The 25,120-nt window shown below is 41.2% G+C and overlaps 4 protein-coding genes across 4 annotated transcripts in view; all 4 read right to left on the bottom strand.

Annotated features, from left to right (window-relative positions):
• LOC126401792 (C2 domain-containing protein 3-like) overlaps nucleotides 1–6,137 on the bottom strand; it is a 12,588-nt gene extending 6,451 nt beyond the window's left edge. Inside the window, exons 1-4 of the mRNA XM_050063300.1 lie at nucleotides 5,867–6,137; nucleotides 3,555–3,709; nucleotides 3,208–3,431; nucleotides 1,012–1,015 (exon numbers count right to left, since the gene is read on the bottom strand). Coding sequence (XP_049919257.1) covers nucleotides 1,012–1,015; nucleotides 3,208–3,431; nucleotides 3,555–3,709; nucleotides 5,867–6,054 — 571 coding nt within the window. The 5' untranslated portion in view covers nucleotides 6,055–6,137. The remainder of the gene's footprint in view (nucleotides 1–1,011; nucleotides 1,016–3,207; nucleotides 3,432–3,554; nucleotides 3,710–5,866) is intronic.
• A 2,503-nt stretch (nucleotides 6,138–8,640) lies between these two features.
• On the bottom strand, nucleotides 8,641–9,606 carry LOC126401802 (odorant receptor 131-2-like). Its single transcript, XM_050063312.1, has one exon. It carries the CDS (start codon nucleotides 9,604–9,606, stop codon nucleotides 8,641–8,643), a length of 966 nt encoding a protein of 321 aa, XP_049919269.1.
• Nucleotides 9,607–13,319: 3,713 nt separating this feature from the next.
• Nucleotides 13,320–14,285, bottom strand: LOC126401812 (odorant receptor 131-2-like). Its single transcript, XM_050063323.1, has one exon. The coding sequence runs from the start codon at nucleotides 14,283–14,285 to the stop codon at nucleotides 13,320–13,322; it is 966 nt and encodes a 321-aa protein (XP_049919280.1).
• Nucleotides 14,286–19,662: 5,377 nt separating this feature from the next.
• Nucleotides 19,663–20,619, bottom strand: LOC126401820 (odorant receptor 131-2-like). The gene has a single exon (XM_050063336.1). It carries the CDS (start codon nucleotides 20,617–20,619, stop codon nucleotides 19,663–19,665), a length of 957 nt encoding a protein of 318 aa, XP_049919293.1.
• Nucleotides 20,620–25,120: the final 4,501 nt, after the last annotated feature.

A 25,120-nucleotide genomic window follows, 5' to 3' on the forward strand; every position in this document is an offset into this window, starting at 1 on the left:
CTCTGTGCTTACTATTTCTGCTTTACTCAGATCTCTCTGGCAAAATAGATCTTAATAAAGTGATTAAATTAAGGTTATATTGAGAGCAGCATTACTTGACTTAAATACTAACAACAGAAGGTGATGTGATGACCACTTGAATTATTTTTGAGAGTCCTGTAACAATTAAATTGATTTGACAATCCATCCATCCATTTTCGTAACCGCTTATCGTCTTGAGGGTCACGGGGGGGCTGGAGCCTATCCCAGCTGACATTGGGCCCGAGGCAGGGTACACCCTGGACAGGTCGCCAAACTATCACAGGGCTGACATATAGAGACAGACAACCATTCACACTAACATTCACACCTACAGACAATTTAGAGTCACCAATTAACCTGCATGTCTTTGGGCTGTGGGAGGAAGCCAGAGTACCCAGAGAAAACCCACGCTGACACGGGGAGAACATGCAAACTCCACACAGAAGGGCTCCCTCCTGGGATCGAACCAGGAGCCCTCTTGCTGTGAGGTGACCACCACACCACTGTTCCACCCTGATTTGACAATTATTTTCTTAACTGTTTAATTAATAATTTAGTCGATAAAATATTTCATTTACTATCATACAAGAAAAGCAGCAAATTTTCACATTTAAATAAGTATTTCACTGCTGGAAAGATGATCCTTTCATAAAACTAGGTTGTCTGTGTAGAAGCAAGATGTAAATATGTTTTAAACAGGTGCTACATGACCATAGAAAACAGAGGAAAAGGGCTTTGGTATTTGCCTTAAGAGGGAGAAAACCTGCAAACACCAGAATGCACTGCATCACTCTGGACCAATAAACGCCCCCACTGATGGGTGACATAATGCGAGCTTGTGGATAGAGCTACATGTCTGTTGATCAAAGAACACCTTGAGTGTTATTTTCACAGTCAGAAAATCCTGAATACTGGCTACAGTCTATCTCTTCAACTGCTCTCAAACCTCTTTTGTAGCTGACTTGACCTGATTAAGTAGGTGCTAACTACAGGCCTGACAGCACCCACACAGAAACAGTGTGACACTGGCTCCCCCTCATCACAGATTATATTCACAACCCCTCCAGATAGCACACAAACAGAAATTCCAGTGTACTGTTTAACCCCCCAAACACACAAACTCACCACGCAGCTCAACTAATAACACACACTTGACTTATCTACCCGTCCACACACCCAGTTCACAACATTGCACACCATAATTTGTGAGCTGTAACACTCTAAAGACCCAATGAATCCTTAAAATAGTTAATTTTCTGCAGATCTCAGAATAGCCCGAGAGAAGTATCAGTTGTTATTCTGCTGAAAAATGCCTTTAAATGTAACAAACAAGCTACAAACATGTGTTAACAGACCTTTTTGAAGAGCGGTTTAACAGCCATATAAAAGCATGTGAAGGCGTCTCTGTTACTGACAACACCCTAAAACTAAGCATCTCTGTTTACAGATCGTGTCAGATAATCTCAGCCTCAGTACAAGTGAAGGCAAGCTTTGCTCCAAACGCTTCTACTGTGTGAGATAATGTCTTTTCCACACAAGAGGATGTCTCTCCCACACAGTGCCCTGCCCTTACACATCACCACTGTACATAAACAGTGGAATTTATAGAGGGGAAACCTTTTTTTCTTTAATACTTGTATAATAGTATATTCATATTCACATGAGGCAGATTCCCAGGCACGCATTGGGAAAAAAAATCCACTTTTCCAAGCTGACTTCCTGGATTCCCACCACACACTAACTGACAGGTTTGGAATAGAGGTATTTAGCAGACCTTTGTAATAGGATGCTAATCAGAGGGGGACATTTTAACAGCTACCAAATATCTGTCAGTCTCATTACTGTATACAAACACTTGTAGTTTATTTTTCTCTGACAAGTGACAGAGAAATGTTTCAACACAATCTCATCACAGTCTCATTTCAGGAAATGCAGAGGTGAGAGGTAAGCATCATTTACTTAAGAAGTGCACTTAAGTACAATTTTGAGGTACATCAGAGGGACATACTGTACCTTTTCAGCCCAGTCGCCAAAAGAAAATGTTGCCATTGTGCATTTCTGCAAACCATGACTATGTTACATTTGGACATTTCATAAGTATCATATTAACATTTCAAGTGATGTAGTTCTGATTATAGATATGAGCTGACTTTGCCATCAGGAGGTGAAGTGGATAGTAAAGGGGTGGCGTGACAGCTAAGCAAGATGGCTGCCAAGCTGCAGACCTCTGTTGGAGACCAACAAACAAAACTGGTTGTTTTTTAGCGAGACATCAGCGGCATTTCCAGCAGCAATTTTGCCACCCAGCCTGGTATTTAAAGCCAAAACATGATCTCTAGTCTAAGCATAAAGAGACGTAAAGTTTCAACATATCCGCTACACAATACCACATGAAAGTTACATATTTGTGATTTACAGAAAGGTACAATGCCAACATTTCCTCTGCCAATGGGGTTGACTGTTTACTTTGCAGCATTTATTTGCAAGCTATAATGTTTAATTACTTTGCAGATTAAGATTTTATAAAAACTAATACATTGTTGAAGATCAAACCTGTGATTTCTGACCTTTATGGCATGTGCCCTTTTTCAAAAAAACTGAATAGTTGTGGCCTCTTGTCACGAGTTACCAAGGACTAATCTCCCCTGTTAACCCCGAAAACAGATGATTTCATTTAAATAACTTGTGTGAAATATTGGAAAGTTTTATGTCTTTAGGCCTCAAAGATAAGAGAGAAGTTAAAAATAAATAAACAAATATACAATCGTGTAGTAGATCTCTGTCATTAACCATCTCATGACCCCTCAGATTCATCGTATAAATCCTTGGAGGGGACCAACCATGAGACTGGCAGCCAGACTAAACTATCTCACTGTGCATAAAGTAGTTAAAACTAGCTCCACCTCAACCAGCTACAACAGTAAAATGTTGCTACACATTGTTGCATCATGTAAGAGGTAATTTCTCTGCAGTGTGAGAACTTTTACTTTTGATACTTCAGGTATGCTGCTTACAATACTTGTTTGTTTACTTAGGTAGGACTTTGAATTGAACTTGTAATGGAGTATTTTTAGATGAAGGTTTTGGTCCTTTTACCGAAGTAAAGTATCTGAGTACTTCCTCCACCAAAGGAAATGAGTAAAATCAATAAGAGGAAGCAATAAGGAGAAATAATGGATTGTGTACCTTTCCAACCAGAAAGCAGTCATCACCAGACAGCGGGACAGACACTGTAGGCAGGTAGATATCAATAGGTTTGCCATTAGTGACTCTCTGGAAACGGCCCCTTACGAGGCTCGCAACTTGGAGAGCATACACATCCTGCAGCCTCATCAGCCCCTTGGCGGCCCCCTGGAGGTCCTCCAGTTTGGGCAGATCAGCCTCTTCCTCCTCGTAACTGGACCTGAGAGCTGGACAGCAGAGGGCCAAAAGGTGAACTGTCAGGAGGGGGTTGGGTGGTGACATCAGAGACGTGTGGGGGGGTGTTTAGTTATCACCACCAGATGTGTCTGTAAAGAAGGCAGTGAGCCAACCTTGTGCGTTCTCCTGGGCTTCGTTGCTGTAAACTACATTCAGCCACTCTGACTGCAGCCGCTTGATCAGGGTGAATGCCACCAGAGGGTTTGCCATCGCAGTCGCTGGGCCTTTGTAAAGGTCAGCGTGAAGGTCGGACACTTTGGCATAAAAGCTGTGGGAAAGACCACACACTATGGTTACTGAGAAAGGCATTGTTTAGTTGAGTATATTTGTTCAAAATAGTATAGACAAACTGATTAAACCTGGTAAGTAATGCAGACAATACAGTGGAAATAAACATTAGTACATCACAAAGATATGCAGAGACAACAGCTGTGATACCAAATGCAGGGTTACTCCTGGTTCCTAAAGTCTCCAAAAGTAGATCAGGAGCCAGAGCCTTCAGCTATCAGGCTCCTCTTCTGTGGAACCATCTTCGGGTCCGGGAGGCAGACACTGTCTCCACATTTAAGACTTTACTATTTGATAAAGCTTATAGTTAGGGCTGGCTCAGGCTTGTTTTGGACCAGCCCCTAGTAAGGCTGACATAGGCCTAGTCTGCCGGGGGACCTCCTATGAAACACCGAGCCCCTTATCTCCTTCTCTCTCTCACTAGTTTCTAAAAAGTTGGTTCTTCTTCACTTGCTAACATTCATGTCCCATTACTGCATGTCACTAACTCGGCTTCTTCTCCTGCGATTTTGTGCTCCACTGTCTCGCAGGTTCCCTCGTATCGCAGCTACACCTGGATGGTGTGACGTGGTTGTGCCGCTGTCTCAGTTTCTCTCTCTGTCTCTGTCTCTGTCTCTGTTTATGTATCATTTTGTCATATGAGTTACTGCAAATTCATTATGTTGATCTGTTCTGTATGACATCTATTGCACGTCTGTCCGTCCTGGAAGAGGGATCCCTCCTCAGTTGCTCTTCCTGAGGTTTCTACTATTTTTTTTCCTTGTTAAAGGGTTTTTTTGGGGAGTTTTTCCTTGTGAGGGTCCTAAGGACAGAGGGATGTCGTATGCTGTAAAGCCCTCTGAGGCAAATTATGATTTGTGATATTGGGCTTTATAAATAAAACTGAATTGAAAAATTGAACCATCCAAAAACATGCATATACTAAAATTAAAGAAATAATTGTAATGATCATACAAATCATATCAGAAAACATGATGACTATCAATAGGTACAATTAAAGGTGCAGTATGTAGAATTTAGTGGCATCTTGCATAGCAGCCCCTCCACGATGAAAAAAAGAAGATTTTTTTAACGTGGAACTGCTTTATTCAGTGTTTTTTGCCAGTTTTAATCACCTGGTCCATTTATTTTGGAGAGGAAGACACCTCTGTGGAGAATTTGACTCCCCGTAAAACCTCCTGAACAACAAACACTTTAGTAATTCTAAGCTGGGAAGTTTTAGCTGTGTGCAGTCTGTACTTCTTAGCGCCAGATGCCAGTAAGTCTCCTTAAATTGTACACACTCCTCCAAGAAAGTTGTTTATGAAAGGGATTTATAAAGTGTTGTCCCATATGATAATATACAGTTTTAGACATTTTATATGAAGGATGGAAAGCTACCATCACCACTGTAATCATCACAGATATTGTTAAAACAGATGAATAAAGCTGATGCATTACATTACTCATTTTCCAACCTCACACCACAAAAAGGCACCACAATTAGGCTGTTTCATGGTGAATAAGGGCTCCTCCATGAAATTAGAGGCACACAGAAACTGTTGAATCATGACGATAGATTGGTGGGAAGTGACTGCATAAGTCTTGCTCCCCATCCGTCATCATGTTTCCAACATAATAGAGGTTTCTGAGTGGAGGAAAGTGCAGCTAATAAAAGCTTTACAGGGTGTTATTCCCACGAGTTTGGACAATGAAGTCAAATAAATAAAGTGGAAATCAGACATGAATTGATAATTACACCGAGTGACTTGTTTTATTTTGGTGGGCTTGTGTAAAATTGGTGTAATTTAATTCAAATGAGATTCATTTAAATGCGAGATCTGTGGGTCTGAGAATTTGACTATATCCTGTTTAAACCCCTCACGTGTTCTCATATAATCATGCCCAAACACTTGTTCCATTATGATTCACTGTCTGGCTGAGGGTTTGTCACAGTCTTGTATCCATGCCATTAGGATAAACTTTTCTTAAACTGAAGCAGAGCTGTGATTTAGAGCGGATTTGTCCTTTAATTCTCCACATACAGTTCAGATGTGCAGTGTTGTCTCTCAGGATTGTGCACCCCCAAAGCTCTGGGGAAATCAATCAACAATCTAACTCCATCTCCAGTGTGACATCATGCATGCGAGTCACTCACCGCTTGATGTCCTCCAGTCTCTCCATCTCGTGGTCAATGTAAGTTCTCAGGTAATCGATCAGCTTCCGTTCAACACTGATCGCCTGCCTCACGTTCAGCAGCGACGTGTACATTTCACCTAAAGACACGGGGATCACAGACACACACAGGAAACCCCAAATAAAGTAAACACACGCGGGATACTTCATCTCCAGATAATGAACGTGTTCCTTTCTTCAGCAGCGGCTCCTCTCTCTCTCTGTCTGAGGACCTGCAGGATCTCCAAACGTGCCTCTAGCGTCCACACGGGGATCTCCATCTGCTCTGAGATCAGCTTTCCTTCTTCTTCTGTTTATGGGACTGACCTGCAGCCTGAGTCCAGTCAGGACAATTAGATCTTCATTACAGCCCGCAGCCGACGGGTTTATTTGCACTGTTAATAACAGGGATACATAAAACTTTATGGAGTTTGGGTGCAGCGCCAGTCTGTGGAGGCTGCACATTCAGTTTGAGCTGAGATTCATGCACATAAAAGGATGAAAATGGATTTAACCTTGATATAATTAATGCACCACTTTCATTTCACTTACTATTATTATTATTATTATTATTCTAAAGTAGGTTATCGGGGTAAATCATTTGACCACTTACAAATAAGTCAAATGGAGTCAGAGCGACACCTGCAGGTAAATGCCCTGTACAACAAGCAGACTGCCAGTTTAAAGCTGCACAGTAAAGACATATATATATATATATATATATATATATGGGTCCTCTACTAGAGGCCTGGGAGTTTGAGGGTTCTGCGCAGTATCTTAGCCGTCCCCAGGACTGCACTCTTCTGGACAGAGACCTCAGATGTTGTACCTGGAATCTGCTGGAGCCACTCTCCCAGTTTGGGGGTCACAGCCCGGAGTGCTCAGATTAGCACTGCCATCACTGTTGCCTTTACTCCCCACATATTTTCTAGCTCCTCTTTCAGCCCTTGGTATTTTTCAACTATTCCAACTATTTTTTATATCCTCAGTTTCTTGAGGAAATATAACCAGCTTGTCACACAGACTAAAAATGGTCCATTGTAACTTGTTTGGGGAGTTAAGAAGGATTTCCAGTATCACACAAACTAAAATGTAAACATTTTAGTCTCCTTTATTAACAACACAGTATTCCATGATGGAGCATGCCCAGAATTTATGGGACTGGACTTGAACAATATCCAGGGCCATTCTGTCACAGGCCAGGGATGTACCCCGGCCCATTGGCTCATTTGCTCCCTTCTTAAGGGATAATACCACGTATTATCAATTCCTGTGCCCCAGGATATCCTTGGTGTAAATTTGTGTTAAATCAGATCTTGTGGGCTTATTAGATGTTTGTGTGAGCTAAACAGAGCTGCATAACTCCTCCTGGTGGGTGTATTTTTCTTAAAGATGTTGAATCTATTTGTCACAGTACTTTTGAGGCCTGACAGCAATGGCTCAATGTTATGTCTGAGCTTTTTTCCCCCTTTTTAAACTTGGGTTATTATTTTCAAGACACTCCTTGTCACCTGTATGGAAACTTCAGTAACAATTGATGAGTAATGTTTGGCTCTACAAATAACTATTTATGGATGATGTGACATAACAATTGTTATGTCTTCAGTGATAGATTACTTCATTTTATTGATCATAAAACAATTGTGTTTGTAATATTCCCAGCATATGGAATGTGATGAGTTAAGATTAAGCAATAAGGTTAAGAGAATACGATACATCCTCGCAAGGACGGTCTCTTCTCAGGCTGCACTACTGAAACACACTGTTTTTTATTTTTTTTTCTTGTCAAAAATAAAAAAAATATTGAGCTATCAGCTGAAATTTTACTGACTGGTTAAATGTATGTTCAGTTTCTTTAACTTTGAAATCAATATGATAAGTGTAATGCAGTTTACAAAGAAACATTGTATTTAGATTTTGATGAATCACATAAATTTAACCTAGAAATTCCATTTAATGTATGTAAAAGGTCCTGGCTGTGCATGTGTGTGTGTGTGTGTGTGTGTGTGCATTTCGGGCCTGTGTGTGTATATGTATATGACAACTGAAACTTTTTATGTTCTTACAATATAAATTATCACGTTAGAACAATAAACTTTTCACGTTATAATGTAATACTGACCCATTATTTTTTTCCTGCTGTGGCAGCAATACGCTTCCATACACAACAAACCAATAGTTGAAACAAAGACATTACAATTAACCACTTTATTATTTTTCACCAAAACAAAGTCATCATTTTCATATTAAAGATGACTTAGCATAGAAATGCACAATAGAAGGCAAACATTGTGAATAAATCATGTGGTCTATAGATATCTGTTCACTTTTTATTGGAGATACAAATATGAGATTAGTACAACAACATGATTTATAGGCACTTACATGACACATATTCACAGGTAGGCCTATAATTTTTATATTTTGGGCCCCCAAGGAGACAGTGGCTTGCAGAGTTACACTCTGTATTTCTTATTATTCTGATATTTATGTTGTCAAGTTCAACACTAAACAATAAGTAGCCCATCCATGGGGGAAAAAACATGAGGCATGTAACACAGCCGTGATAAATTTTGTATATGTCTATGCATTCAAAAAACAGTTTTGTACCATGAAACTGCACTCTGATTTGTGCATGGAAATATCAGTGCACTATCAGGAAGAGGGGCATCAAAGATATGGTGTCTTTTGAGATTTATGGTTTTTAAATATCTGTAACAGAGTCTAATCACAGTGGATTAGAGAAGGCTGATAGTATTAGCTTGCCTGCAACTTGTCCTGCAGCTTGCCTCTGACACCAGGTTTGACTTTGTCTGAGCAGCAGGGGAACGTTTTCTTGATGCAGCCCCTGAGACTCTGATCTCTAAAGCCGTAGATGAGCGGACTGAGAAAGCGTGGAGTAAGGATGAAACAGAAAAAGTTAAAAAAGGCAATGTCCCCTGGCAACCAGTTGGCATGCAGCACTATGAGAGTTTCAGTGATCGGATAAGTGAAGGCCAACACGCATAGCAGCAGCTGAAAGCCGTGTAGCAGCACAGTGTGCATGGCTTTGTTCACAGACACTTTATCTTGTCTCATTTTCCTGGTTTCCAGCAGGATTCTCACATATGTAAAGATGATGACAACAGCTACTACTGCAAAGAAGAGAATATTTTCAGCAGCACGGAACATATCCTGGATTGGAGATGAGTTGACGATGCTAGATGTGTAAAGCACAGGGGTAGAGAGGATATCCACAGCAGGATCAATCTCCCCGATGGAGTAGTGAATCACAGGGAAGATACAGCTGATGAGCCACAGGGACAGAATAATGATCCAGATACGGTCTGAGCGCCAGGCGGCTGGGCGCTGCAGGGGATAGAAGATGGCAACATAACGCTCCAGTGACATTGTGGCAAGAATCAAAGGTGTGTTCTGGAAAGTGGCACTTGAAACAAACAACAGAGGAACACATAGGACAAAAGCAAATTTTACCCTGCCCATGGCAAAAAGAAAGAGCAACACAGAGAACAAGAGCTGGACAGTGTCATTGATCAGCATGTAGGCAAACAGGATGTAACGTGATGTGTCCAGGAACTGCCTGTGAGATGCAAAGATGTGCAGCATGACAATAATGCAGCAGAAGAAGAGGCAGAAGGAGGGGACCACCACACACATCTTGATGATCACAGACAGGCTTCTGCTGGAAGTTGCATTGCCTGGATATTCAGTCAGATTCTGCATTTTGCAGCTATGCACTGAAGCAAACCTGTGAAAGATACAATGAGTGAAAAGTCCATACACACACTAAAACACATCCTCAAAATGCTTAATAACTGACAGTAAAACAACACACATATACTTTTCTGTCTTTCCTCATCTACCCTTTAAAGCAGACTATTTGCACTGTGGCTGAATACAAATCCAACATTCAGAATACAAGAGTAACAGTTACCTAAAAATGTCTTCATCAGTCTTCATCTGTTCCTCTTATCAATGAACAAAATCTGTGGGATGATCTCCCCCTTATCTTAAGTGTTCGGCCCAGTTCAGATCTGTTTGACTTGCCCGATTCCTCCAGAGATACATTACTTACATGATATCATCATACTGCATGATGTTTCCCATTAACTGATATTTCAGTGGGGAGATGAGCTAGATACATTATATAATTATATGTGTAACACACCCGTTAAGCAGACAACCAGTTCTCAATGTGAGGCATCAAAATAACCTGTTTTGATCGAAATGGCTGAGACAAAAATCAACTAATAACAAAGTTTATATGACAACAGTAACAATAATTACGTGAGTAATGGGTGTGAGTGTGTGCAGGTCTTTATGAGAAGGACATTGGTTTACAGTCTCAGTCCTCAACAGTAGCTCTGACTGGTTACATGTCACTATATTAGGAGGGATAGCAACAAACAAATCATCAATCTAACTATGATGGGTCGTGACTTATGGGTTTCCCAGATCTATAAGCCCAACCCAACTCTATTTTCAAATATCCCAGCTGTAGTTTTTCTTATCATGGCGCCTTTACTAGCCCTCCAGATAATTTGTTGTGTCTGAAACTGAGGTCACACTTTTGCAGATAGTGTCCAAATCTGTCTTGGTTTCATGGCAGTTCTTGGACCAAGTTTTAAATGAGACTTTTAAATCATCAAGTTCCTTCTGAGTCATCTCTAGACTCACAGTGAGATCATAGACTTGCTTTGACAGATCATCAATCCTCTTGTTTGAAGAATAAACTATGATCTGTTCACAGGTTTTGAAGCTTTTTCCCTGTTGTTCAAGCAAGTTTCTATGGAAATCTTTGTGCTGGTCTAACAGTTCACGTACTTGAGTCATGGTGACATGTTCCTCAGTGTGGTTGTTGGAGACTTTGGGTGTCATGGTTTAGGCCCAAAGTTCAGCAGAAGAAAGTCATAAACCTCCACAAGATGGTAATAATGTCCTCAGTTTTGTTGCAGAGAGTTGGTAAGACTCTTCTTAATTCACTCGGCATTAGAATTTCTGCATTTAAGGCAGGATTGCTCAGGTTATCATTTCACAGAAATCATATCATATCACAGCAGCAGCCATCTTGGATACAGCAGACCAACAGCCTTGTCTCCTTGTGACTGTTTTGTGTCTTTTTGTAGTTGTTTAGGTCTCTGAGATAATTTTGTGTCTTTTTTTGGTAGTTTTTTTTGTGTTGCTTTTTAGTCATTGTGCCTTTCTGTGGTTGTTTTACCCATTTTGTAGTTATTTCATGTCTCTTTGTAGATCTTTTGCATCTTTTTGTGGCCATTTTTAATCTCCTCCTGGTCTGTACGTGTTAATTTGAGTGACATTTTCAGTCCATTCAGTAATCCATTCATTGAACTGTTGAACCCATGCAGGCAAACCCCTTTTTAACTCTTGTCTAACATTTTATAATCCCATATTCTTGTAAAATCATAGTTTATATTTGCCCCCCCAGCCTCAAGGTGACTGTTCATGCTGACGACCAGCTTTCTCTCCATTTATTCCACATTAATAACCTCAGTTGGCACAGTGTTCACCATTACAGGATGCCAGGTTCCAACCTTTTTATTGTGTATGCCACATGAATAACTGCCAGACCATAATGCTGACAATACATGACATGAGTAATGAGGAATAAGTAACCTACTCAGTCGCTGTATAGAAGGTTTTGCAGTGAATTCTACTCATATACTAATGTCAGTCAATGGCTCAAGAGAGTTTGATGTAAGTACATTTAATCAAGCACTGTAAAGTACAATTCTATATGAAAAACATGCAGCTTATTTTCACTCTTTGCTTCTACTCTGTAACATTTACCTAATGTCTATTTAATTAGCAGATTCACATTTTACACACATCTGATGAGGTTATAATACATTCATTTATTTGTTTTCTGATTTAACATGCCCAAATCATATAAAGTAGCTAAAAGATAGTTCCAAACATTTAAATTCTGCTTACACAGTATCACAGAAATATAAATATATGAATATGTTATTTATGAATGAATCAGATAACATAAATGATAGTTTACTTTCCTTATAATGACACTTTCACTCATGTAATGTTGGACCACAGCATGTACACTGTAGTATCCATGGATCAGGGTTGGCCCTAGACTTATGGGGCCCTGAGTGTTGCCACTTCACATGTCACTGAACCATATTGTGTATTGTAATAATTATCTTAAGCACACGTAATGTACAGATACGCATGTAAAGACTAAAGTTGGACCTGTTAGCAGCAACACTATCTTAAAATCAACAACAGTAAATGCAGTATTTGTCTTTTACCCCCTAACACAATAAATAGTTCCTCTCAGGGCCTTTTACTTGATCTGGTTAAAGTCTGATGCAGATTTTAGTGACATGTCCTCAATTGAAAACCTGTGTGGCTGATGTAGAAAGGATATGATAAGACCAAAAATATATGATACACAAGGCAACTTTATAGTGTAGACCATGCATTTCTTACAAATAACTAATAATTTTGTGCAAGGTTTGCTACAGTGATCAAATAAGAAAGAAATACAAAAAGAAGCACATTTAAATAAAGTGTTTCTATAAAATTTTCAAAGAAAACAGCAAAATGTCTATTAACAGGTAAAATGTAAACAATTTACTACAAAAATATAAGGAAATAGTTAAGTCTTATTTTAATCAAATACATTTTTATCTACATTTGATTATTAATTTATTGCTTTAAACCCAGTTTCTGATTGAACAAGCTGCATTTTGAGCTGTGATTCATGCAAATAAATGATGGAAAATGATTATACCATGATGTAATTTATGCACCACTTTTATTTAATTTATTTGTATTTATTTCATGTGGATGTTTGGGGTTTATCATTTGCTCACTGACAAAGAAAAGGAAAAAAAGTTGAATGCATTACTGAGTTTAGAGTTAGTGCGACACCTGCAGGTGGATTTTCTGTACAGCAACCAAACTACCATTTTAAAGCTCCACTATAAAGACAATTTGTCATCAGAGTGACTTCATTGGTGTGATGAATCTCATTAAAAAGGTAAATAAGACAGAGCAAACTGTAAATTACTGCTGTACAGGGTATATATTATTATAATGTATATGTTCAAGAGGGGTCAGGGACATCTGGCTTATGGGTTGTATGTGGCCTGTGAGACTGTTTGATCCAGCCCACCAGGCAATTACCTTTTTTCTGTGATAAAAGAAAATAACATGAAATAGCAGACAAACACATCCTTCTCGGTGGTCCCTTCCACTGTGCGCCTGTGAATTTTGTATATGTCTATGCATTCAAACAACAGTTTTGCACCAAGAAACGGCACTCTGGTTTGTGCATGGAAATATCAGTGCGCTAATTTGCAAGAAGGGCATCAAAGATATGGTGTCTTTTGTGATTCATGGTTTTTAAATATCTGTAATAGAGTCTAATCACAGTGGATTAGAGAAGGCTGATAGTATTAGCTTGCCTGCAACTTGTCCTGCAGCTTGCCTCTGACACCAGGTTTGATTTTGTCTGAGCAGCAGGGGAACGTTTTCTTGATGCAGCCCCTGAGACTCTGATCTCTAAAGCCGTAGATGAGCGGACTGAGAAAGCGTGGAGTAAGGATGAAACAGAAAAAGTTAAAAAAGGCAATGTCCCCTGGCAACCAGTTGGCATGCAGCACTATGAGAGTTTCAGTGATCGGATAAGTGAAGGCCAACACGCATAGCAGCAGCTGAAAGCCGTGTAGCAGCACAGTGTGCATGGCTTTGTTCACAGACACTTTATCTTGTCTCATTTTCCTGGTTTCCAGCAGGATTCTCACATATGTAAAGATGATGACAACAGCTACTACTGCAAAGAAGAGAATATTTTCAGCAGCACGGAACATATCCTGGATTGGAGATGAGTTGACGATGCTAGATTTGCAATACACAGGGGTAGAGAGGATATCCAAAGCAGGATCAATCTCCCCGATGGAGTAGTGAATCACAGGGAAGATACAGCTGATGAGCCACAGGGACAGAATAATGATCCAGATACGGTCTGAGCGCCAGGCGGCTGGGCGCTGCAGGGGATAGAAGATGGCAACATAACGCTCCAGTGACATTGTGGCAAGAATCAAAGGTGTGTTCTGGAAAGTGGCACTTGAAACAAACAACAGAGGAACACATAGGACAAAAGCAAATTTTACCCTGCCCATGGCAAAAAGAAAGAGCAACACAGAGAACAAGAGCTGGACAGTGTCATTGATCAGCATGTAGGCAAACAGGATGTAACGTGATGTGTCCAGGAACTGCCTGTGAGATGCAAAGATGTGCAGCATGACAATAATGCAGCAGAAGAAGAGGCAGAAGGAGGGGACCACCACACACATCTTGATGATCACAGACAGGCTTCTGCTGGAAGTTGCATTGCCTGGATATTCAGTCAGATTCTGCATTTTGCAGCTATGCACTGAAGCAAACCTGTGAAAGATACAATGAGTGAAAAGTCCATACACACACTAAAACACATCCTCAAAATGCTTAATAACTGAGAGTAAAACAACACACATAGCCTGTACTATTCTGTCTTTCCTCATAACAGACTATTTGAACTGTGACTGATACAATCCAACATCCAGAATAAAGAGTTACACTCACGACTCACCTACAGATATCTTCATCAGTCAGAGGAGTTGACCAAGCATTAGATTTCTCCTCTTCTTATCAGTGAACATCCGTGGGATGTTCTTCCTCTTATCTGAAGCGTTCAGCCCAGTTCAGATCTGTTTGACTTGACACGATCCCTCCAGAGATACTACATTGTTTACATGATATGGTCATACAGCATGATGTTTCTCATTAATAGATATTTCAGTGGGGAGATGGGATCCTGTTGTGGAGGAACGCTAATGATTCATCACATAATTATATTTGTAATATACCTGTTAAGCAGGCTACCACTTTGCAATGTCAGAATATCCCGTTTAGATATATGTGGTTAAAACAAAAACCAAAGCAAACTTATAAACCAGGCAAACCCCATTTTAATTCTTTATTTTTGGCTAACATCTTGCTATCCAATATTTTTGTAAAATCACACAGTTTATATTGAGCACCCAGCCTCAAAGTGACTGCTTATGCTCCTTTCTCTATTTACACCAAATTAATAACCATGGTTGACACAATATTTACTATTAGAGGATGCCGATAGTCCACAATATCGTCAATACGTGAGTAATGAGAAATGCGTGCAGCTCAATTGCCATTCGCCAGAGAACAACAGAATTGGCAGGCCCGCCAATGGCGCCCCGTTCTCTTCACAGATGAGAGCAGGTTCACACTGAGCACATGTGAGAGGCTTGAAAGAGTCTGGAGATGCCATGGTGACCGTTATGCTGCCTGTAACATCATCCAGCATGACTGGTTTGGCGGTGGGTTGGGGATGGTCTTTGGAGGCATATCCTTGGAGGGTCGAGCAGTCCTCCATATCATAGCCAACAGTACCCTGACTGCACTTAGGTACCGGGATGAAGTCCTCAGAGTGATTTTCAGACCTCACACTGGTGCAGTGGGCCCTGGGTTCCTCCTGGTGCAGGACAATGCCCGGCCTCATGTGGTCAGAGTGTGTAGACATTGGTGTCATTAACAGGCCCTCCTATTACCCTGACCTAAATCCAATTGAGCACCAATGGGATGTTATATATTGGTGCATCCAATGCTGCCAAGTGCCACCACAGACTGTCCAGGAGCTTGCTGAAGCCCTGATCCAGGTCTGGGAGAAGATCCCCCAGGACACAATCCGCCGACTCATCAGAAGCATGCCCAGATGTTGTCAGGAGTGCATACAGGCATGCTTAGGCCATACACACTACTGAGATACATTATGAGTCACAAGTTGGATCAGCCTGTGATTTCAATTCTTTACTTTGATTTTTGTGTGATCTGGAATGCAGCCCTCAGTGGGTTGATGATTTTGGTTTCCATTGACCGTTGTTAGGTCATTTTGTTCTCAAAAAATTATACAATGTACATCAGTAAAGATTTTCAACTTGAATAATTCGTTCATCAAGATCTGATGTGTGATTTAAGTGTTCCCTAAATTTTTTTGAGTAGCTGTTGGGGTGGTGTGTGTCTTCCTCAAGCTCAGGTCGTCTACCAGAGGCCTGGGAGTTTGATGGTTCTATGCAGTATCTTAGCTGTTCCTCAGACTGCACTCTTCTGGACAGAGACCTCAGATTTATATGGTAGTATCAATAGATCAGGGTCAGCCCTAGACTTTTGGCTACGTAAGAGGAACTCCTGAGCCTGTCCTGCCAGTCCCTATAAGCCAAAATCCCTGGCCTCCAGCAACCAGCCCAAGCCTGTTCTGGCACTGGGGGTCCCTGCTGACATCCTGTGTGTTCCTGAGTTTGGAGTCCAAGCTGACTTCTTCTCTGCTCCTGAATCAAGCCAACACCTGCTCCCCTTGTCCAGTCGGCAGCCCAGCCAACCCCACATCCCTGTGTCCGGACGACAGCCCGGCCAACATCTGTCCCTGCTGAGCTGCTGCAATCCCCACTTCCTGTTAAGTTGCAGCAGCCTCAAGCTTCAGAGCTGCAGCTAGCCCCTGTAATCCCTGTCTGGCCACAGCAACCTCCTGCCCCACCTTTCTGTCCATGCCGAGCTGCAGCATTGCCAAGTTCCTGTCAGTGCTGAGCTCCAGCCCTCACAAGGTCCTGTCTATGCTGGGCCTCAGCAACCACTTGCTCCAACAGGGCTGCAGCCACTTCCTGTGCGTGCTGAACTGCAGACACCTCCTGTTCCTTCTCCTGCTGTGCCGCAGCACTCCGAAGTTCCTGTCTGTGTTCCTGCTGAGCTACAGCAATCTCCTGTGTCCTCTGAGTTGAAGCTGACCCCTGTTGTTGCTGAGCTGTAACAGTCCTCTGGTTCCCTGGTCTTACTGGACTCCTGACTTGCTGTCCAGTTGCCAGCCTCAAGCTCAGCTGCACTAATGCTGGCTTCCTGCTTGGCTCTCTACGGGTCCAACCTGCAGTTGGGTTATCAGTTGCTGGTTCCTGACCTTAAGTTCCATCTGCAAGTTCAAGTGGGTTTCCATCTTCTCGTTTCAGTGGGTTCCCTTGGCTGAGTGTCCCATTTACGAGTTCCAGTGAGGACCCATCTCTGAGTTCCGTTGGGGTACAATCTCGAAGGGTCCCCTTTCCGAGTTCCAGTGGGGTCCTGTCTATGTCACCACCTGTCTGGTCAGCCTCCAGAGGTGTTCCAACTGCCTGGTCGGTTTGCTGGATGTCCTCCAGATGTGCCCTGCTCATTTAGTCGGCCTCCTGGTTGTCCTCTAGATCAGCTCCACCTGTCTGGTCATCCTCCTGCCAGTCCTTCAGCACTGCCCCAGCACCCTGGTCACCTTGCAAGGGTGTTTCTGTCCATTTGCCCTGCCCTCAGGCCATCCCCCTTAGGTTTTCTGCTCTGCCCCTGTCCAGCTCTAAGGCCATCCCTCTGAGGTTCCCTAGTCCGCCCCTGTTCAGTTCCCAGCCTAACATTCGCCCCTGATTCCCTTTCGCTAGACCCCCTCCACCCACCCAGCTTGATATGAACTCTCATGACTATTTTCCATTGAGGGTCCTCATTTGAACTGAACTGTGACACAAAGGATATGACACGATATAAAAAGAGAGGATACACAAGGCAACCATATAGTGAAGGATATGAATTTATTACAAATAACATGTTGTGCAAAGTCTGGTACCATAATCAAACAAGAAAGAATTACAAAAAAAAACACTGTTTAAATAAAATGTTAACATAAAGTTGCCAAAGAAAAGGCCCCAATTTTTTGTAATGTGTAAAATGTAAACATTTTAATTTGGGGCAAATAGTTTTGTCTTTTCTTAATCAAATGTATTTTCATTTACTACAGTGATCTTTCATATACAAGGGTTTAAAGTGTGCTTTAAACTTAGTTTCTGATTAACAAGCGGCACATTCAGTTTGAGCTTTGATTTACACAAATAAATTATGGAAATGGATTAAACCATGATATAATTTATACACACATTCATTTAACTTATTTTATTGCTTAAAGTGGATGATTAGGGTAAATCATTTGCTCACCGACAAAAAAAGAAAAAAAAACTGAGTTTGGAGTTAGTGCAACACCTGCAGGTGGATTTTCTGTACAACAACCAAACTACCATTTTAAAGCTGCACAGTCAAGACATGTTAGCATTAGAGTGACTTCATTGGTGTGGTGAATCTCAAAAAATATATATATATATAAATAAGACAGAGCAACCTGTAATTATTGCTGTACAGGATATATATTATTATAATGTATTCAACAGGGGTCGGGGACTGGCTTCCAGGTTTTATGTGGCCTGTGAGACCAGGCAAAATGGTGAGGGTCACAACACCTACAGTTATGTGTCATTGCTGATATGCATCATGGTCACTGTCAAGAGTAAAGAAAAGTAGATTTGGAATGCCGTCCTTTGGATTGGACAAACAACTTTTTGGGGGAGCCGGAGTAAAAGACAAGCCAGAGTGCCAAGTTTGTGGGGACGTGCTCACAGTGATGAAAAAGGCCAAGCTTGAAACATGCTAAACTAAATGTGGTCTATAGATATTGGAAGTGCAAATGTGAAATTAGTTCTAAAACAAAAGTTATAAATGATTATTATTCACATGTATAATTTGCATATTTGGGTCACCAGAGGAGATGGTGGCTTTTAGGGTTACACTCTGTATTTCTTTTTCTTTCTTTTTTTTTCTTTTTTTAAACATTATTTTGTGGGCTTTTTGCTGTTATTACAGGGCACCTTAAGTTAGAGGTTGCTCCACATTCTGCATTTTTTAATTATTCTGATATTTATATTTTCACCACTTTTTTAACCAAAAAAAGAAAAAAGAAAAAAAAACATGAGACCCGTAACACCACTTGGACACATTTTGACCAGATCTAGCATCAGTCATGATGACTTGAAGTTGATGCATTCAAACAACAGTTATATGTGTAGGAATAGCACACTGAATTGTGCATGCAAATATCAGTATACCAATCTGCAAAAATCGGCAAGACATTTTGTAGTTTTAGGCTTTTAAACATCTGTATTATAGTCTAACCACATAGGTTTACAGAAGGCCACAAGCATTAACTTGCCAGCAACCCAGTCACACAGTTAATAATAAATCCAGTGTGATGAGCGCTGTGTGCTCATTGAGCGAATGAGAGGTTGAATCCCAGCAGAAGCTGCCAGACTTATGGAAGACACCTTAAATTCACCCATGTAATTGTGTAATATTTGTTGAAGCTGCTGGAACAGGAATATGGTCACTGTCTGGTTTATGTTTAACAGCAGTCGATCTATAAATCTGTTGATCTTGTCTCAAAAAATGGAGCCAATGTATCCAAAGATGAAAAAGGTCGTGACTGCTTTTTACAGGGCAGCAGAGGTTTCCAATGGCCTGTATTTCTTCAAATTAGAACAATGTAACATGGTTGGTCACTTTATTTATGAATTAAGACAATGATTTTTTTAACAGGGTTTCTGCAGCGTGGAGCAAGTTGAATTTAACACTTACCACACTAAATAAAATGTTATACCTGTTTCATCATCATCAAATCTTTCCAGCTATTCCCAACATTATATAACAATAATTTCTACATTATAAATAAAATCAACATGACTTGGGCCAGCATAATCAGCATAAAATGGATGAACTGTACTCAGCACTTCAAAAGACTTTTCAAGTCCTGCAGAAACCTGTTAAACATCACAAATATCTCTTTTTGCATTTGTGCATTAGGCGTGAGCGCTCTGTCAAAACCACATCAGCCAGTTAAGAAGCAAACAAGTTGTCTTGCAGCTTGCCAGGTTTGACTTTGGCTGAGCAGCAGAGGACAGTTTTCTTGATGCAGCCCCTGAGACTCTGATCTCTAAAGCCGTAGATGAGCGGACTGAGGAAGCGTGGAGTAAGGATGAAACAGAAATAGTTAAAAAAGGAGATGTCCTCTGGCAACCAGTTGGTATGCAGCACTGTGAGAGTTTCAGTAATGGGGTGAGTGAAAGCCAAAATGCTCAGCAGCAGCTGAAAGCCGTGTAGCAGCACAGTGTGCATGGCTTTGTTCACAGACACTTTATCTTGTCTCATTTTCCTGGTTTCCAGCAGGATTCTCACATATGTAAAGATGATGACAACAGCTACTACTGCAAAGAAGAGAATATTTATAACAGCTAGGAACATTTCCTGGATTGGAGATGAGTTGACAATGGTAGATTTGCAAAGCACAGGGGTAGAGAGGATATCCACAGCAGGATCTCTTTTCCCAATTGAGTAGTGAATCACAGGGAAGATACAGCTGATGAGCCACAGGGACAGAATAATGATCCAGATACGGTCTGAGCGCCAGGCGGCTGGGCGCTGCAGGGGATAGAAGATGGCAACATAACGCTCCAGTGACATTGTGGCAAGAATCAAAGGTGTGTTCTGGAAGGTGGCAGTGGAAACAAACAACAGAGGAACACAGTAGACAATGGCAAATTTTACCCTGCCCATGACAAAGAGGAAGAGCAACACAGAGAACAAGAGCTGGACAGTGTCATTGATCAGCATGTAGGCAAACAGGATGTAACGTGATGTGTCCAGGAACTGCCTGTGAGATGCAAAGATGTGCAGCATGACAATAATGCAGCAGAAGAAGACACAGAAGGAGGGGACCACCACACACATCTTGATGATCACAGACAGGCTTCTGCTGGAAGTTGCATTGCCTGGATATTCAGTCAGATTCTGCATTTTGCAGCTATGCACTGAAGCAAACCTGTGAAAGATACAATGAGTGAAAAGTCCATACACACACTAAAACACATCCTCAAAATGCTTAATAACTGACAGTAAAACAACACACATAGCCTTTACTATTGTCTTTCCCCAACTACCCTTTAAACAGATATTTTTGTATTGTGACTGAATACAAATCCAACATTCAGAATAAAAGCGTAACACTCACCTAAGAATGTCTTCATCAGTCAGAGGAGTTGACCAAGGTTTACATTTCTCTTCTTCTTATCATAAAACCTCAGTGAACATCTGTGGGATGTCCTTCAGCTTATCTGAAGTGTTCGGCCCAACTCATATCTGTTTGACTCGATATGATCCCTCCAGAGATATGTTATTTACATACTGTCATCATACAGCATGATGTTTCTTATTAGGTAATAATTCAGGGGGGAGATGGGATCCTGTTTCAGTATCTGTGGCGGGAAGCTAATGAACTAGATAAGTTGTATGCATATGAGGCACGCAACCACTTCACAATGTGATTCATAAGAATAACCTGTTTTGATCAAAATGGCCGTTACAAAATCCAGGTTGTAAAGTATAAATTGTTTAAATGTATTTTACAAGTATGTTACAAAGTACTTTGTGGCCATTTGTGTTGTGTTGTGATGCGCTGCTCTGCTCACATTAAACATAGGCCTATTAATGATGTTACACTGGCAGACAGAGAAGAGGAAGGAGAGCAACGCGACTGCAAATGTGCCCACTAATGAAAATACCTTGTGAAAATAATGTGTCACGTTGTGCATTAAGCCATTATGACACAAATCATGGCTACACGATGACTACACATTAAATTAACAATTTATTACAAGGCTGAGAAACTGGTAAAACAAACTTCAACATTTCATCATAAGTTGAACATGTACAACAGGTTGCAGTCAAGTTGCTCTCTGTCCTCTCGTCCGTCTCTTCCTCCATCCCAAATAGTTCGTCCGAGCCTTCTACACAAGGCATGATGGGATGTATTGCTGGGTTAGTGACCATCGGTTGTACACTACTTTTTTACAATGCATTGTGGGATATCTTGAATCCACTATAGGGATAATAATTCCCACTATACATTCGGACTGCAGTACAAAATGACAAAATTACTGTATAGTGGACTATGTAGTGAGTAATGAAGGATTTTAGTCAAGGTCAAGGTCAAGGTCAAATTTATTTATATAGCACATTTAAAACAACCGAGGTTTGCCAAAGTGCTGTACAATCTAGAAAGCACTAAAGTATTAAAATACAACTATAGAAATAGAAAAATACAGTATTTGAGCACACAGTACATAGAACTCATGACACAGATACAGGAAATGAATCTTAAGTGGGCCGTCTCGGTTTATCAGTGGTCTCTGACATCACTCACCAGCGGGGGCATTTATTGGTCCAGTGTGGCGCAGTGCATTCTGGTAGTTGTGGGTTTTCTACTGATAATTTAAAGGGACATTGTGTAACATTTTCAGTTGTTTATTGGCAAAAATTGATGTCTGCATTCATAAATATGTCATCACTGGTGTACTATTACCTCCACCAATAATCTGACTTATTCTCGTAAAAGGAGAATTTCGGATTTGTTTGTACATTATGTGGGTAAGTCGTCTGTGGGGTTCCATTACGTTTCGCCATCTTGAGAATACATCCGCCAGCAAGGGACATACAGCACCACCTTCGGCGTTTTCGTTGAGAGCCAGGCCAGCACTGCGTGACTGAGGAGCTGAAGGAGAGGAGCAAGAGGCGCTTCGCTACTACCCTGGCAAATTTGAAACAAAGTCCCACTCTTTGAGCATAATGCAGGATCATGCATATGCAGCATCATGGGAGACGGAATCCTTGTCGCCAAGAAAGCGCAAAAGGGAATAGAAAAGGCAGCGTGACCGGCGAATTAAAAAAACGAAGGCCCACATCGGGGTAGCCTTTCCCAGGTAGAGAGAGCTGCTGAGGGAGAATGGTAATGCAATCACAGGCCAGCGCCGCTGTTGGCTGTTAGCCGCTGTTAGCGGCCAGTCGCTAACAGCCTCATCCCTCTCCTCGCATCACTGCGCCGCTGTTAGCTGTTAGCCGCTGTTAGCCGCTGTTAGCGCTGGCCTGTGATTGTATTACCTTTCTCCTTCAGCAGCTCTCTCCACCTGGGAAAGGCAACCCCAATGCTGACCCTTGTTTTTTTAATTCGCCGGTCACGCTGCCTTTTTGATTCCCTTTTGCACTTTCTTGGCGACGAGGATTCCGTCTCCCGTGATGCTGCATAATACATGATCCTGCATTATGCTCAAAGAGTGGGACTTTGTTATGCGGCAGTAGTGCCGCTGGCCACTAACAGCTGTTAGCGGCGCAGTAATGCGAGGAGAGGGATGAGGTGTGTGAGGTTGAGCCACTTGTCAGTTGTCAAAGGACAAGACGTGATTGGTTTGTTTCAATTTACATCCGCCCCAACAGTCCTACGTTGTAAACACAGCCAGCATGGTGAGGAGGGGGTTTGTCAACTCACGTCGCGTGTGTCTGTGTAGGAGACTGAATGAATACTCCATGTAGTATCGGATGACATGGTTTCATCAGTGTTATCATATCTTTTTGGTACACAGTGGCTACAGTTGTTGCAATACATGTTTGAAACAGTGAGGCGCTAGAGTGCGCCATCTGTTTGAATGCAATATATGATTTCAACGTTAGATGGAAGAAATTCCTACACGCTGTGGCTTTAAGACCATTTTAAAAGTATTTGTGCTTCTCTACTGCATAGACAGTCGAGTTTTATGAAAATACATCAATAATATTCAGCCACTAGGATGCAGAAAACCTCCTAAACAGCCTTAACACATTATCACCTCATAGAGGAATGCGAATATGTTAGCAAATGCTCAGCAGACAAGGACTAACATTATCATCCCACTGAAGTCATGTTGCTGTCCTCCTGAGTAAGGTAAGCTCAATAAAACGTTAGGACAATTCCAATGGCCCCTGATTGACAGGGGCCCCAAAATTAGGTAAAAAGTATTATAAAATTATTAAACCATCATCATTAAGATTTTTTTTTTTCAAATATAGTAATTAAATTAATGATCTCTTTGTTTTTACTTGTTTTTGGCAGTAAAAGTTAAATATCCCCATTGACCAAAATTGACCAAAAAGTAAACATCCATATTGACTGACCACCCCCCTGTATCTGCATGAAATGGTTTGGTACTGCCTTAGCGCACTGACAGTGACGGTTATCATCATGCTACCTAGTCCTGAAAGAAAATCCGGTTTTCACAAAAGGAAAGAGAGAAAGGAGAGAGAGGAGAGGCAAAAGAAAGGGTGTCAATATGTGACCCAGTGTTTCTCCAAGAAAGGTGGGTAGTCTATAGTCTGTGAGTGGTAGAAATGAACCTGTTAGCTTCATGTCTAAAGTGAAATAAGCTAGCTACAGACTAATGTTAGCCTACACTTCATTCCTTTTTAACCTACATTTAATCAGTGCAGGTAAATGTTTAGCAAGATATTCATATTAAATCAGTTGTCCCTGCCCCTTTTACCAGACTCAACAACAGATGAGTCAGAAGCAGCAGCCCTGGCTCCCCATAACTTTACCCCTCCCCGTCCCAATGAAGAAGGTGAGCAACATTGTGTTGAATGACATGCCAGTTAGCATCATTGCAGGGAGTCTGTGGGAATTTCTCTCTTTCTCTTGCTCTTTTTTTACCATTACAAAAAAGTGAACAAAATATTTTTTAATGACAGAAATTCAAACAAATCATTTTTCCACATAATGATTATTATGAAACAAAAACAGCCTACAGCTGTCTGTACTGAATGCTGGACAGCTGGAAACATTAAGTAGCCTAACTCAGCCTGTATTAAAGGTACAGGCAATATTCCAGTTAGATGCTTTCATTTAGATTGAATTATGGCCATTGAATGACATCTATAACTGCTTAATCTGTCTGCCTCCATATTGAAAACCTCTCAGGTAATACCGGTACAATACATGTGGATACTGTGCAGAACGACTCTTAGCTGGTGAACATCTGTGAAAAATGAATGGCACTGAGGTAGTTAAAGCTTTTGGGTACTCCAGGACAGACTGGGCAGTCACACATGCAGCTGCAATTTTTTTTATTTTTTTTTACTGATGCACAGCTGTACACAACTGAGTCTTTTCCAGCTGGAAAAGGGAGCTCTCTTATTGATTGTTGGCACTGTGGTGACCCTGCTGAGTAGACACTTTCAGGCGAGCTGGGTCAGTTGTTCCAGCTGTGTCTTGTCCAATGCAGTTTGTGAACTGTTGAGCAAAGTGTTTTGGCAGCGTTCCTCAACACTTTTTTTAAACTTGAGTTTAAATTCAGGGTGACTGTGAAAGTTGCTGTGTATGACTAAGTTTGTGAGGTGCAGATGTCTATCACTGCAGGACTACCACAAGAAGTATTGGGCCTATTTAAAGAGCTGTCTGTGGTGTGGAGATTCGCAGTTTAGGTTGGTAATGGAT

Source organism: Epinephelus moara, chromosome 2 (genome assembly GCF_006386435.1).
Source record: "Epinephelus moara isolate mb chromosome 2, YSFRI_EMoa_1.0, whole genome shotgun sequence".
Taxonomy (NCBI): Eukaryota; Metazoa; Chordata; class Actinopteri; order Perciformes; family Serranidae; genus Epinephelus; species Epinephelus moara.